General features: G+C 42.0%; 1 protein-coding gene across 3 annotated transcripts in view; it reads left to right on the top strand.

Moving 5' to 3' along the window:
* FRMD3 (FERM domain containing 3) overlaps positions 1–13,937 on the top strand; it is a 293,007-nt gene that overhangs the window by 144,809 nt on the left and 134,261 nt on the right. For 2 of the 3 annotated variants that reach the window (XM_032392982.1, XM_032392981.1), the window contains exon 2: positions 329–433. In XM_032392982.1, the coding sequence (XP_032248873.1) occupies positions 329–433 (105 nt within the window). Of the gene's footprint in view, positions 1–328; positions 434–13,937 lie in introns of those variants that run through there. The other variant, XM_032392984.1, reaches the window with a different exon arrangement.

Raw genomic sequence — 13,937 nt, 5'->3', positions numbered from 1 at the left:
AAAAAGTTAAATGGCCCATAACAGAATAAAGTAGAACATATTAGAGTACACTGCATCTATGCAGGGTGTTGTTTGGTGTCTTTTTGGCTCTCTTTTTAGTGTTCCTTTGGCTGTGTGTGTGTGTGTGTGTGTGTGTGTAATGGTTCACAGGGTAAAAATGTATTTCTCACTGTGGATTGTAGTTAAGAGTTTAGAAGTCCCTGCTCCAGGGACTGGAGTGAGCTAATCCATTTCTCTAAATGCAGACCTATGGGGTGAATGGGGCACATTTTAGACATGAATGTACAAGATGAGCTCTGGCTGAAACTTAAATGTGCTTCTTTTGCAGAGGGAGACCAAAGGGCAGTTTCTTATTGACCACATCTGCAACTACTACAGCTTGCTGGAGAAGGACTATTTTGGCATTCGTTATGTGGACCCAGAGAAGCAGCGGGTAAGAGCCAACCTCTGTCTGGATCCATTTGGGGGAGTGACTCACACTGTGGGTGACCAAAGAGGTTCCTATCAGAGCAATCAAGATGTATTCTTGTTCTCATGGTCGTTGACCACTTGAAAATGACTGGCCCAGGGTGTGTGTGTGTGTGTGTGTGTGTGTGTGTGTATGTTTCTAAGAGTTTGGCACTGTTCCCACTGGACTGGGTAGGGCAGGAGAAGGGAAAATTTACCTTAGACCTTTCCAGAAAGCTGCTCCCACTCAGTTCCTGTGTCTTTGAGAAGCTTTGACAAACAGTGGGCTCAAACAGTGACTACATAAAATCTCATTGTGGAGAAAATCCACCTCTCACTATAAAACTATTGGTAGAAAGGGGAACAGGAGAGACTGCTTAATAGGTACAAAGTTTTCTTCTCGGGTCATGAAAATGTTTGGAACTTGATATAGGTGGTGCTTATGACATTGTGAATGTCTTAAATACCAATTGTACACTTTAAAATGGTTAATTTTATGTTATGTGAATTTCATTTCAATTAAAAAAAAGCTCTTGGCAGATGAAGGGTCAGGATAGTTTGAAAGCTGCTCTTTGAACACCGGTAAATTTGACAGCCCCCATTATATCCTTGTTCCTGGATATACTTGCCCTTGTTGGTATCTGTTGATTTTTGTAAGAGTGAGCAGAGGGGTTTTGCCTTTTGAGTTGGGTACTGTACCAGCATATATATATATATATATATATATATATATATATATGATATTCATAGATATAGCTTCTTGTGGCTTATGAAGATATTACCCTTTTTTGGAGAGAGAAACAGGTTCATAGATATCTGCCCAAGGTCTCACAGCTAGTAAGTGATGGAGGGAGTATTGAGTTCCCTGTGGGTCAAACAGACTCTGTTAGATGACTCATATAGTCAATTAACCACCACTGAATATATATATATATATATATATATATATATATATTCATAACATATGTTGGATTCAGTGATATATGTCCCTCACATCCTAAAGGTCCCAGGAATCTCCATCCCAGCTCCCACCACCTGGGGTTTCCCATTCCTGTAACCCTGCTGTGGGTCCCAACTATGGATTAGGATGCCCTGTACCTGCTCTAATCTCTCCTTCTTAGCCTTCCCCATGGCCAAGCAGGGCAGTGTGTGTGAAAGGGTCAGCTGTGGTGGTCTGGGATGGGGGGGACAAGTCCACTCTGCCTTCTTTAATTTGTCTTCCTCCTATTGGTGTCCCTGGTCATCTTTCTCTCCCCTCTTCCCTCTCCACAGTTCCACTTGGTTCTTAGTTTCATATTTACTAATCCAATACAATGAGGAGAGGCTTACAGAGTGTATTCTTGTAAAGGAGCAGGCTGTTTAAGGAACAGATTAGATTTTGTTCTGAAAGCTGGGGAATCGTACTTCGCTTTTAGAGTCCAGTAGGACCTAATCTTCTCTAAACACATACCATGTGGTGGCTCAGAAAGAGATTTTGCTTTCCTATAGCACTTGCAGGAACTCTCTAATGGGCCAAACATTTACCTGAGTGAGAGGGAGGTAGCAGGATACTAGTGAGGATGTAGGACTGACATGAGGTCACAGAGGGGATTCATGTGACATTTTCTACTGTTAACAGTTGTTCCCAGACCTGGCCCTGCAATAAAATCACCTCAGGGGCTTACTAACAATGCTGAGCGTAGACCCTCTTCTGGACCTCCTGAATCCGAATCCTTGGGGCTAGGACCAGGAACATGTATTTTAGCACATCCTGATTCTACTTTTGAGGCAGCCATCCCAGCTTTGGTCTTCAGGCTGATGTTGGGGACCATGGCATAAAGATATTCATAGATATAGCTTCTTGTGGCTTATGAAGATATTACCCTTTTTTGGAGAGAGAAACAGGTTCATAGATAGCTGCCCAAGGTCTCACAGCTAGTAAGTGATGGAGGGAGTATTGAGTTCCCTGTGGGTCAAACAGACTCTGTTAGATGACTCATACAGTCAACTAACCACCACTGAATATAGATTCTTTTTGTGCAAAATCCCATCCTAAACTCTAAACAAGCAACCTTCAGAAGTAATTCTAGCTACCATTAGTTGAGCATCTGTCATATGCCAGGAATTCTGTCATGGTCTCTAGTCTTCTCTACAACACTGTAAGGAAGGGGAAAACTGAGGTACGGAGGGTCAATGGCTTGTCTAAGGCTACGTGGCTAGTAATTAATGGTGGAAGGATGATATCTGAACTCACATTCTTTCCACCCATCTCCCAAGTGAAAATTTGAAACCTAACCTAGACCAGGGATTTGTAGACCTTTTCCATAAAGGACTAGATAGAAAATATTTTCACTTTGTGACCCATACAACCTCTGTCATAATTTTTCAATTATTTTATTCTAGTGGAAAGCGGCCATAGACTATACCTAAATTAATGGACGTAGCTGTGTTCTAATAAAACTTTTTTTCCAATAAAAGTATTTTTTTTTAATTTTTTTGTTATGTTAATCCCCATACATTACATCATTAGTTTTAGATATAGTGTTCCATGATTCATTGTTTGTGCATAACACCCAGTGCTCCATGCAGAACGTGCCCTCCTCAATACCCATCACCAGGCTAACCCATCCTCCCACCCCCCTCCCCTCTAGAACCCTCAGTTTGTTTTTCAGAGTCCATCGTCTCTCATGGTTCTTCTCCCCCTCCGATTTCCCCCCCTTCATTCTTCCCCTCCTGCTACATTCTTCTTCTTCTTTTTTTCTTTCTTAACATATATTGCATTATCCAATAAAAGTATTTTATAAATAGGCAACTAGCCATAGTTTGCTGACCCTTAGCCTAGATAATATCTGGAAACCACTTTAATGCATAAGCTGTTTTTATTTCTTTTGACTCATTGGGAAGATATTAGATAACCTATTAAGAGAAGTCTTTAGAATTGGAATCAGATGTCGGTATGAACTCACGGTTTTTCAAAAAATATATACATAGACACACAAATATAGATGTGCGTGTGTGCATGTGGGCTAGTATGTGTATGTATATAGTTCCCAGTTCTGTTTTCTGAGATGGCCTAGAATCAATGACACTACAGTAGCAGTGAGCACACGTACCCCCTAGATCTTGTTTTCTAAATATCCTTTTCTAATAAAAGGAACAAGTGCTCCTTGAAAACATGTCTGATTCTAGGGCAGAGTCAGGGACATCACAAGATGAGCCTGGAGCAAGTTGTCATGCCAGAAAGTAAGGAACTGCTCAGAAGATAAAAGGTCACTAGAATGACACAGAACCAACCTGAAAGAACTGCCAGTGGCCAAAAATGGAAAATTAGAAGGACAAAAAAGAAATAACAATAGCATTGGATTATAGTCCATAAAGTGAAATATCCATGTGCCATATGGATATAAGTAATTGAATAAATAAATAAAAGGGGAGAAGAGAGAGCTCTTTCTTACAGATGAATTCCAGTTAATATAAGTGTAGAAGGAATGAGAGATGATTGTACACAATGATTGTTGTGTACAAGCTTCATTGATGAATGCTAAAATTAGTGGGCAGAAGTTTGAGGAGAAACAAGATCTCTGTATAGTCTCAAAGTACTCCTCCCCGCCCCCCATATCTTTTGATTACAAAGGGAGAAAGACTAACTTTATAGTGGCGAAACCTGGCAGGCACCACTTTAACCAAGCCATCAAGGTTATCACCAGGGAGAAGACATTCCAATATCATGTACCCCCTGATGATCCTGCACTGAAGAGGGCACGTCGTCCCTGTGGTATTCTTCCCAGTAATGCTTCACTTCATTCAAATCTTGAGGAAATGTAGGAGAGCCTGAAGTGAGAGACATTCTCCAAAACAACTTAACTGTATTCTTCAAAAGTATTGAAGTCATGAAAGACAAGGAAAGACTGTGGAACTCTCATAGATTAGAGAGACACATCAACTAAGGCCATGTGGGATTCTGGATTGGATTCTGGAACAGAGAAAAGTCTGACAGTGGGAAAACTGGTACACTCCGGATTAAGTCTGTAATTCAGTTAATAACATTGTGTTAGTATTAGTTTCTTAATTTCAATAATTGTACTGTGGTTACGGAAGATGCTAACATTAGGGGGAGAGGGTGGTTATATTTATACCTTAGTCATATGTCTAAAATTATTTAAGTTAAAAAGTATTTAGGTTGATGTGCTTCATTGTTCTTTATATTTTGACTTGGTTGAGCTTAATTTTTAATGTCTAGATTTGAGTAGTAGATTGGTGGAAGAAATGTGGGCCTCACTCAAAACTGTCTTATCTGATGTATCCACTAAATTGCTTACAGGGTTGCTTGAATCATTTTCCACACTGCATCATAGCCTTTTCTAGACTTTTGATTCTGAGGATTCAGTGGAGTGTAGCTTTCACTTGGGTTGCAGAGTAGTTACTACACGAAACCGCATGGACTTTGTACTCAGAAAGATGTGCATTAAATCCCACCTCTGCTGGTCAGTAAGCTTTGTGATCTTGACCAAGTTATTGAGGCTTTCTGAGTACCTGTCCTGATGGTTAAAACAGATAATGGTACCCAGCTGTAGGGTTGATATGGGAATTCAAGATAAAGTTTAACAAATGGTATATACCGAGTACATGCTATATGTTATTTTTATTGTGAGTCTTATAATTATTATGCATTGGTTTGGTCTAGGTGAGGCAATCATATGAAGAAATTCAACCATGGTTAGGAAGTCTAAAATCTAGAAATGTTCAAAACTGCTTTTAAAGGGAGGATGGCCATTGTTATGATCTCTGGGGAGACAGGTGTGAGCCTTGGATAATTAGAAGAATGGGCTCAGAGGCACAAAGACATGCTGATATGGGAGTTTTAAGCAGAGATGAATTGACCAGCATTGGTAGTTTTACCAGGTCGTGTACTTTTTCTCAGTGGAAACTAAAACTGATGGATTATTTGGATAGAGAGCTAATCAACAGAAAATTTAGTTAGAAAAGCTGAAGTGGAACTTACCTTTGCTGTGGGAGTTGGTGGTTTGCCTACAACTCTTCACAACTTGATTTACAGAAAACCATTGTGGAATATTAAATATTTAGCACTATTACATTTGGAACAGCATATGTTTGACAAGATGTCTCATGCCCCATATGCTCTGAGAGTGATGAGGACTGAGTCAGTAAATGATGACGATCTTTTGCTATTTTAGTGGCAAGGGTTCAGAATTTCCATTAGTTTTAAAATTTGATGTAGGGAGGGGCAGATTGAACACTGGTCAGTAAAAATCCCCTCGAGTTTCTACCATATTTTTTTTTTTTTTTTAACACTGAAAATGTTTTATTGCTTTGACTGAGTTGGCTGAAACAGTGGGAGAGATATAAAATGTGAAAATATTCTTAGTAACACAAAGATACACATACTGTCTTATATTAGTGTGTAATATTAAGTGTCAAATATGTTACATACATTTTGAAGCAAAATTAAAACTATCAGTGTAATTATAAAAATAAATCCACGTTTGGAAATGGAAGGAATTAAACTATTTCCTGTGCTCCTTCTAAGTACAGGCAGCACTTTTCTCATTTTAAAATATTTCTTTACCTGGTGTGGTTATAATATTATTCCAGTTTTATTAAATGGGCTAAATGTATTGCTTTTCAAAATTCTTCAAATGTTTTCCTTACTCTATATAGTTTATACAGAACCTAAATGTATTCTGATAGACCTCTATGAGCATGTGCAGGTGAACAATTCTTTAAAGCCTGCAGCTCTAACAGTCAGAAGTAGCTAGAGAAACAGTTCAGTTAGTCAGAATGAACCATTCCAGTCCTGAAATTGTCAATCATTTAGTTATGGATTATATTGCCTGTATGTTTTTCCTTTTCCTAAGTAAAGAGGCTAGTTATTTTCTTGCTGTGGGCCCCCTGGATTTCCCTAAACTATCTTTTGACATGAAGAATATTTTCGTAAATTATCTCAGCAGGACCTGCTCCCCCGACCAGTTTTTCGAGCACCAAAGGCCATGTTGTGAACGTTGGGAGAAGGTCAGGATAGGACCACAAGGTGTATACTGTTGGATATAGATTTTTCTCCAGTTCAGATAGGGTGGGGTTACCACCACACAGTCACTGCATCCCTTCTGTGAGCATACAACTTCACAATGTTGAGCTCTTCCTTTCCAGGCACTAAGGCAGAGACCTGATCTGTTCCAAGAGTGGGGAAAGCAGTGGTCACATCAGCCCGAAGCTTTCTCCCGTCCGACCCCTTGATGGCTGTGTTGGACTTGACCCGAATGGCCTTGGCAAACATGTCTGCTGGAGTGGCCTGGGGAGAGGAAGGAGAGCACAGAAGCCGGGGCTGTCAGGGAAATGAGAACGCGGAGGCTTCCTGACCTGCAGCCCTGGGGGCAGCCACGCTGGGGCCCAGCTGGAAAAGGGGCCCGGCTGGAAACCTGGGCCGCTCGGCTTCGTGCAAGTTTCTACCATATTCTTAAGAACTCATATATTCTTCGTGCCTGAGATTAGGGAAAGGCTGGGTAGTATTCCTCTCATTTTACTGAAAGAGAAAGCTCAGACTATAAGTTTAGAAGTCTTAGAAGGGATAATTCCAGAAGATAAAGGTAATACTTGGCTTAAGTCCAGGTATTTTTTCTTAAATGTAACATATTCTTTCCACTGCTTCTCAGGTGTTTGGGTAACTTCTCTTTGGGAAGATGAGGTTTTGGAATAATGAGCTGGATTTCATAATTCTATTTTATTTATTTATTTTTAAGTTTATTTATTTTTGTTTTTTAGTAATTTCTACCCAACGTGGGGATCGAACTCTCAACCCTGAGATCAAGAGGCCTACGCTCTTCTGACTGAGCCAGCCAGGCACCTCTCCTAATTCTGTTTTCTATGATGGTTTAGGATGTCCACTCTCCTGGATTTCCCTTCTGCCTTTTCCCCTTTCCCAAACCCAGCTAAGGGGAAGTCACCCCCTGTGCCTTAGAAGTGAGGAGGTACTCTCCCCACCCCCAAACCCCCAGACAGCCCAGTTAGAGGAGGAATTATATCAGGACTATATTGTAGGTGTTGGTTTATAGTCTGCAGGCAGATTGGACCCAGTGCTTTTGATTTTAACTTCCCTATTTCTAAGCATCTATTTAACCTACATACATCAGTGTCATTGACTTCTCTAACTTAAGGACCATCTGACTCCTACCCAAAGACAAATTCGCTTTGGAAATCAACCTCTCTGTGGCAATCGCCTCAAACACCCTTGTGTTTGGGCATTGTATGTCATGTGGCCACTGGACCACTTTCTGATAGTCTGACCTGGAAAATCACAAATGCAAGGACATGCTGAACCCTGATGCCTCCTTTCCCCAGATAGAATTACAGCCCTGGGGTTTTATGTTGGTAGCCAGAAAGAACTAGTGAACCTATCAGTGAGTTTTATTAATAATGGGAAAAGACCTTTTCTATGTTAGAGCAGTTTGCTTTTTCTAGAGGTACCTTTGGGGAGGACATGGAATGGAATAAAAAAGAATCACAATGATTTTAGGTTTCACTCTGGGGCTGGTGCCAGGAAGCCAGAAAGCATTATGTCCCACCAGCTGCTCCCGCCTTTGAAAGGCTGCTTCCTGCTCTTGGGGACAATTGCTTCACAGATGCTTGTACCTAAGATCAAGAGTGGTACCTAAGATTTAGGACAGCCCTACACTGGAGAGAAGGATTGTACTGCTGCTTTAAGTCACTGGTCATGAGTTTGTCTGCTTAATGAGTCCACTTTTGTTTTTAAAGTTCCAGGGGTATTAAAAATCAAGACTACTTGGATGCCTGTTTGGGGAGGAGGTATTGACTAGTAACTTGGCTTTATGGGAAAGGACTTAGAGGACTCAAATTACAAGGAACACAACAGTATCTTAACAGCTTTAAAACTGGATATTTTGTGGTTCAATTGTGGTCCAAGGTATTAACTTGACAGATTTGGGGAAATTGTCATATTCCTTCAGCAGAAAGCAGAACTTGGTGTTTAACTAAACTGATTGCTCATAATTGGCTCAGTCTACACCTGATTTCCTTTCCTTGGAAGGGATGAGGATGCCTGATAATGACAGGGTGCAATCTTTAAGTCACTTGGGTAACTGGGATGTCCTAATTTTAGTGGAGGGAGGAGCAAGCACATGAACTGGTTATCTTGTTTGGGCCAATAGACAGACATAGGAATAAGTGTGGTGAAAAATGCCATTTTATCCTTATTTGAGTTAGGAAAAAAGCAGGAAGATATCCAGGGTAAGACAGTCTTCCTCCTTGGTGGTAGCAAGCTCCTGGGCTTGGCTCAGATGAGGGCAGGAATTACTTAGATTGATAAGGTTTAAGTTCCATCATTAGACAGAGAAGCACTCGCTGGAGGCTTCCAGCGGGCAAGGACATCAGAGCTGACAGGAGATCAGGTTTGGAAGTGTCAAATAGCTGTAGAGACAAGCTGAGAAGAAGACTAGAATGTAAAGGTGATGTATAACTTGGAGACATAAAAGCAGTATTGATAAGGATTGACAGTTGGAGCAGACTTTTCTTTTTCATGCATGCTCAAGCAAATGTCGTTTAAAGGTTCAATTGTAATTGTGTTCTATCCATGGAGAGTGATAATGAGGAGTGTCTTAGTCAGCTTGGGCTGCTATAGGAAAACACCTGCTTATGCAGGACACTTAATTCTCACAGTTCTAGAGGCTGGGAAGTTCAAGTTCAAGATGCCGACAGAGTTGGTTCCTGGTGAGAACTCTCTTCTGGGCTTGCAGAGGGCTGCCTTCTCCCTGTGTCCACACATGGTGGGGGGAGAGGGAGAGCATGTGGGTGCTCTGGTCTCTCTCCCTCATCTTATAAGGACACTAATCCCATCATGGGGTTCCACCCTCATGACTTCTTCTAAACCTTATTACCTTCAAAGGTCCCACTTCCAAATACTATCACGTTGGGGGGCAGGGCTTCAACATGTGAATTTGGTGGGTGCTGGGGACAAACATTCAGTTCATAATAAGGAGTAAGAGTTCTAGTTATCTATTGCTGTGTAACAAATTTCCTCAAACACTCAGGGGCTTAAAGGAACACAATTTTATCATATGCCAGGATTTTTTGGCTCAGATACTCAAGCAGGTGATTCTTCTGTTCCACGTGGTGTTGACTGAGCTCCCTCAGTGGTATTCAGCTAGTGGCTGGTCTATTCTGGCGGCGGGGGGGGCGGTGCTCAGAGGGTCCAAGATGTTTTCGTTCATATGCCTGGAACCTTGATGAGAAGGCTGGAAGGTGGGTCTTGGGGGCCCCCTCGCTCTGCCTGTGGTTTCAGGACCTCTCCACATGGCCTGTCCGGCTGGGTGTTTGGGCTTCATACAGGGCCTCTTTGGGCTCCAAGTACAGGTGGAACCACTTACCAAATAAACTGTACAAAAAGGGTTTCGGGGAGAAGTGGTAAGTTTTGGATATGTTGAGTTTGGGATACCTATGAGATGTTGAGGTAGAGATGTTCAGTCTATGGTTGGGAATATGCATCTGAAGCTTAATGAAGAGGTTTAGGCCACAGATGGAGATTTTGGAGCCCATGAGGTTTTCACAACCATAAAGCCCTGAGCATAGACTGCAGAGCTGAGGGAAAGAATCTAAAATAAGAGGAGAAACTGAAAGCTAAAGAATATCCTTTTTTTTTAAAAAAAAAAAAAAAAAAAAAAAAAAAAAAAAAGGATGAACAGAAGGTGAAACCAGCACAGGAGAACGACCAGGAACATACAGAGCAGAAAGAAAAGAATGAGGCGAGAGAGACCTGGAAGCAAGGGTAGCGTAGACTTAATATAAGGAGAATGGGCTGCAGTGTCAAACATCAAGAAGGAAGGAGTATGGGGGACGTTATTGCTCAGGTGCTAAGAGCTTTGATGCCAGGAAGATCAGGTTAAATCCTGGCCCTGCATCTTGCTGGTTGTAGGACTTTGAGCAGCCTCCTTAACCTCATTTACTTTATCTGTAAAATGGGACACTATTAATAATAATAATAATAATAATAACCATGCCATAGGGTTGTTATTTAAGTGCATTAGTCCATATTATCAACATGAAATGGATCTTTTGCTACAGGCTTTAAAGAGTTTGAAAGGTTCGTGGTTCTGGCAGCTAGACAATCTTTGACCTTACGACAGTTTTGTGATGATATGAAATTTCTATGGTTTGACAGCAAGTGTTACATAGTGGTAAATTCCTTTGTAACAGGCTTGAGGGAATCCCATCATTTCTTCTATAACTGCATTTTGGTGTCTTAGTGTATTTGAAAATGAACAGCACTTAGTGTTCTTACAACCTCTGTTGCGTTTTCAGACGACTACTGGTTTTATCTTTAAGTGTACATTAAGGATTTCTTGGGTGTAGAGCATGGCTTGGCACACAGGCGTCAGGTGGCCCCATTGGTTTAGTAAATAACACTTTATGGGGACACAGCTATTTCTATTCACGTATGTGTTGTCCCTGGCTGCTTTCGTGTTCCAGTGGCAGAATTGAGTAGTCCTGACAGACCATACGGGCCACAAAACCTTAAATATTTATACAGTCTGGTCCTTTACAGAAAAAAAAAAAAGTGGTGCTTATGCTTTCTTAGGCTTCCTGTTTCCACCTCTGTTTCTTAGGTGTTTCTTCTCCCAGCTGTTACTTCTGTTTTGCTTATCCCCAAGAACCCAGAATGCAGGAGCAGTTATGGTTGAAGGAATAAAAACACTGCACTGAAACAGTGAAGGTTTTCTTGCATGGGTTGACTGCCAGAAGGACAAGAACTTGGGAGTGTGCCTGGCCTATAGATATTTCTGCTGTTGTTGCCATTGGGTTATAGATTTCACTGAAACTGGAGTGAAAAGCAGTGGTTACTGGTAACTAACTAGCTAGGGCCTCGCTCTAACTGGATGATCCAGAATACTGTTAGGTTGCATTCATTTGGATGGTGTTCTTTTTTTCCCCTGCAGAGGCCAGAGGGTCTAGAAATGGCATAAATTGGCTAGATAATGCAGGGAGACGGAGTTACTCTAGGGCTTTGTCCAGGTGAGATGTGAGAATCAGGGCATCTTTTCAGAGCTAGGATGGGAATTGGTCAGATTGTGGGTCTGGTTACTTTGAGGGGAAAAGCCGTCCCCTGTCTGGGAGGTGTATTCATTGTTTAAAGCCCCATTCATTATTTAACACATTTCTCTGGGCTATAGATTATTCTGGTTTAGGGCACTGAGGGTTTTGAGAAACATAACAGAGAGGTGTGTAATTTATTCTGTAATCATAGGCTGAATCAATTTCAAAAGAAGCCCAACATTTGAAGATAACCAAGTATGCTGTTATATTGTTTACTTTGGGGAGTGTTCTCCCCCCCCAACCCTGGCTCAGCAGCTGCCAAATTAAAAAATCAATCTACTTAGTCGCAAATCACCACCTCACACACCCACCTTCCTCCCCCGCCACCAAACAAGCCAAAATTGGAAAGTACAAAAGAAATGCACCATTTCTATGATGGGGTCGAGAAAAATGATCTCTTAGGGCTAAGTATAGCTGGGCCTAGCAAAATTTAAAAAGAAGCAATTGTTGGTAATGTTCTCATACTTCAGGTTCATACAATGTGGAATGTGAGAGCTGACGGAATCTTAGGGGTTCTGGAATCTGCCCCACCCCCAAGACCACAGAGAAGGGAATCAGGGCATAGAGGGGTTAGTCAGCGCTCTGCTTTTCACCCTCTTTGTGAGGCTTCATTCACCTTCTCCTCTTTGCTTCCAGCTGCTATCAATCAAAATAAATTTGTTCTAAGAAGTGGCTTGAAATGGTCAGGCTAGATTGTCCAGACTGAAAACCCTGTTAAATTGGGACCTCCCAGAGGGGGATATGCAGGTTACTGGGGTTCAAGCCCATGGCAAAAGGAATAAAACCTCCAAGGGAAGGATTTCAAATACCATGGAGGGAGGGCAGTTTTTGGTGGGGAGTGAGGGAGGCTGTCTTGGCTCTGGTACCCAGAAGTGGATTTGGAGATAAAAATTCCAGTTTTGTTAGGAAATGTTCCCAGGAAAAAGACTTTCAGGAGCTTGGGGGGATTGGGGCAGGGAAGGGAAGGAGGTCACACAAATGTGTGATGTTGAGCAAAGTTGTACAGAGGGTAACTTGGGCTGAAAGCCACAGAGGATTTCTGGAAGAGTGTAGGTCCTGCTTTAGAGTTGTCCTGGCCAAGGGGCGAGAGAACAGAGGTATTTATCCTCCCACACCTGTCACTTCTTAACCTGACAGTTAAGAGGTGAGTGGGGGAGGCTCATTCTCCATCCTGCATTAGGTTCCAGTAAGCTGAGGCAGCCTTCCCCAAAATGATTAAGCTGCTATATAACTAAGGGGAAAAGGGCATCCAGGGGGAATTGGGCAGAGCCCTGCCAGGTTCTCTGCAGACACCTTCCTGATACTTTCAGATCATGTTATAAATATAACAGGGAGAAAACAGATCAGGGCATGCATCCTCTGGTTCATCTTACTTCCTAAGCTCATTAGGTAGAATCACTCATTGGATTTTAGCTTCTTTTTTTTTTTAAAGATTTTTTTTTATTATTTATTTATTTGACAGAGACAGAGAGACACAGTGAGAGAGAGAACACAAGCAGGGGGAGTGGGAGAGGGAGAAGCAGGCTTCCCGCTGAGCAGGGAGCCCGATGCGGGACTCGATTCCAGGACCCTGGGATCATGACCTGAGCCGAAGGCAGACGCTTAACGACTGAGCCACCCAGGCGCCCGGATTTTAGCTTCTTTAGTCTTTGGAATTCCTATTCTAAATGAAAGTTGAGGAAATGAAGCTATAGTAAACCAGCCGCAAATTCAGATATTTGGTTGGCAGGCTTTTCTTTCTACCTCTCTCAGGGAATTTCCATTTCCAGTAAGGAAACAGACTTAAAACAAAACACAAAACAAAACAACAACAAAAAAACCACAACTAGCATATATTCCAAGTAGCAATTGAAAGGAAAATAGCAATGCAGTAAATGTTCTGAGCCTCAGATCTAATTACTAAGCACACAGCATCCTGGTTGTTTCTTTCTCGCCGGCGTGTAATCCATCCGTACATATGGTAACAGCAGGAGTTGTTGGTGTCGTACAGACTTGAATTCATTGCCCAGCTCACAACTCTAAAAGGAAGAAGGAAAAAGGGGAGGAGAATTACCTTTCATGTAGAGCAGAAGGCAGATGGGATGGGAGTGTGAGAGGAAGAGAGGGAAAGAGGTGGGCTCACCAAGAGGGGCCATTGCACCAGCTTGGGAGTGTCTGAGTGAATGCAAAGAAGATAGGAACAGCTGGTGTTTACTGAGCTTTAACTAGGCTCTAAGCTCCGTTCTAAGGACTGCTTTAATGCATTAACCTACTTAAACCTCACAATGATGCTGTAAGTGGGGAAACAGGAAGAAACACGCTGGAGGTCACATCGCTAGTAAGTGGCAGAACTGGGATTTGAACGCAGAGCTGCTGGCTTAGCTGGACTTGGCATCTGCCTGTTGCGTACA

This window comes from Phoca vitulina, unplaced genomic scaffold, assembly GCF_004348235.1.
Source record: "Phoca vitulina isolate PV1807 unplaced genomic scaffold, GSC_HSeal_1.0 scaffold70, whole genome shotgun sequence".
NCBI lineage: Eukaryota > Metazoa > Chordata > Mammalia > Carnivora > Phocidae > Phoca > Phoca vitulina.
This window is presented reverse-complemented; position numbering and strand designations above follow the sequence as displayed.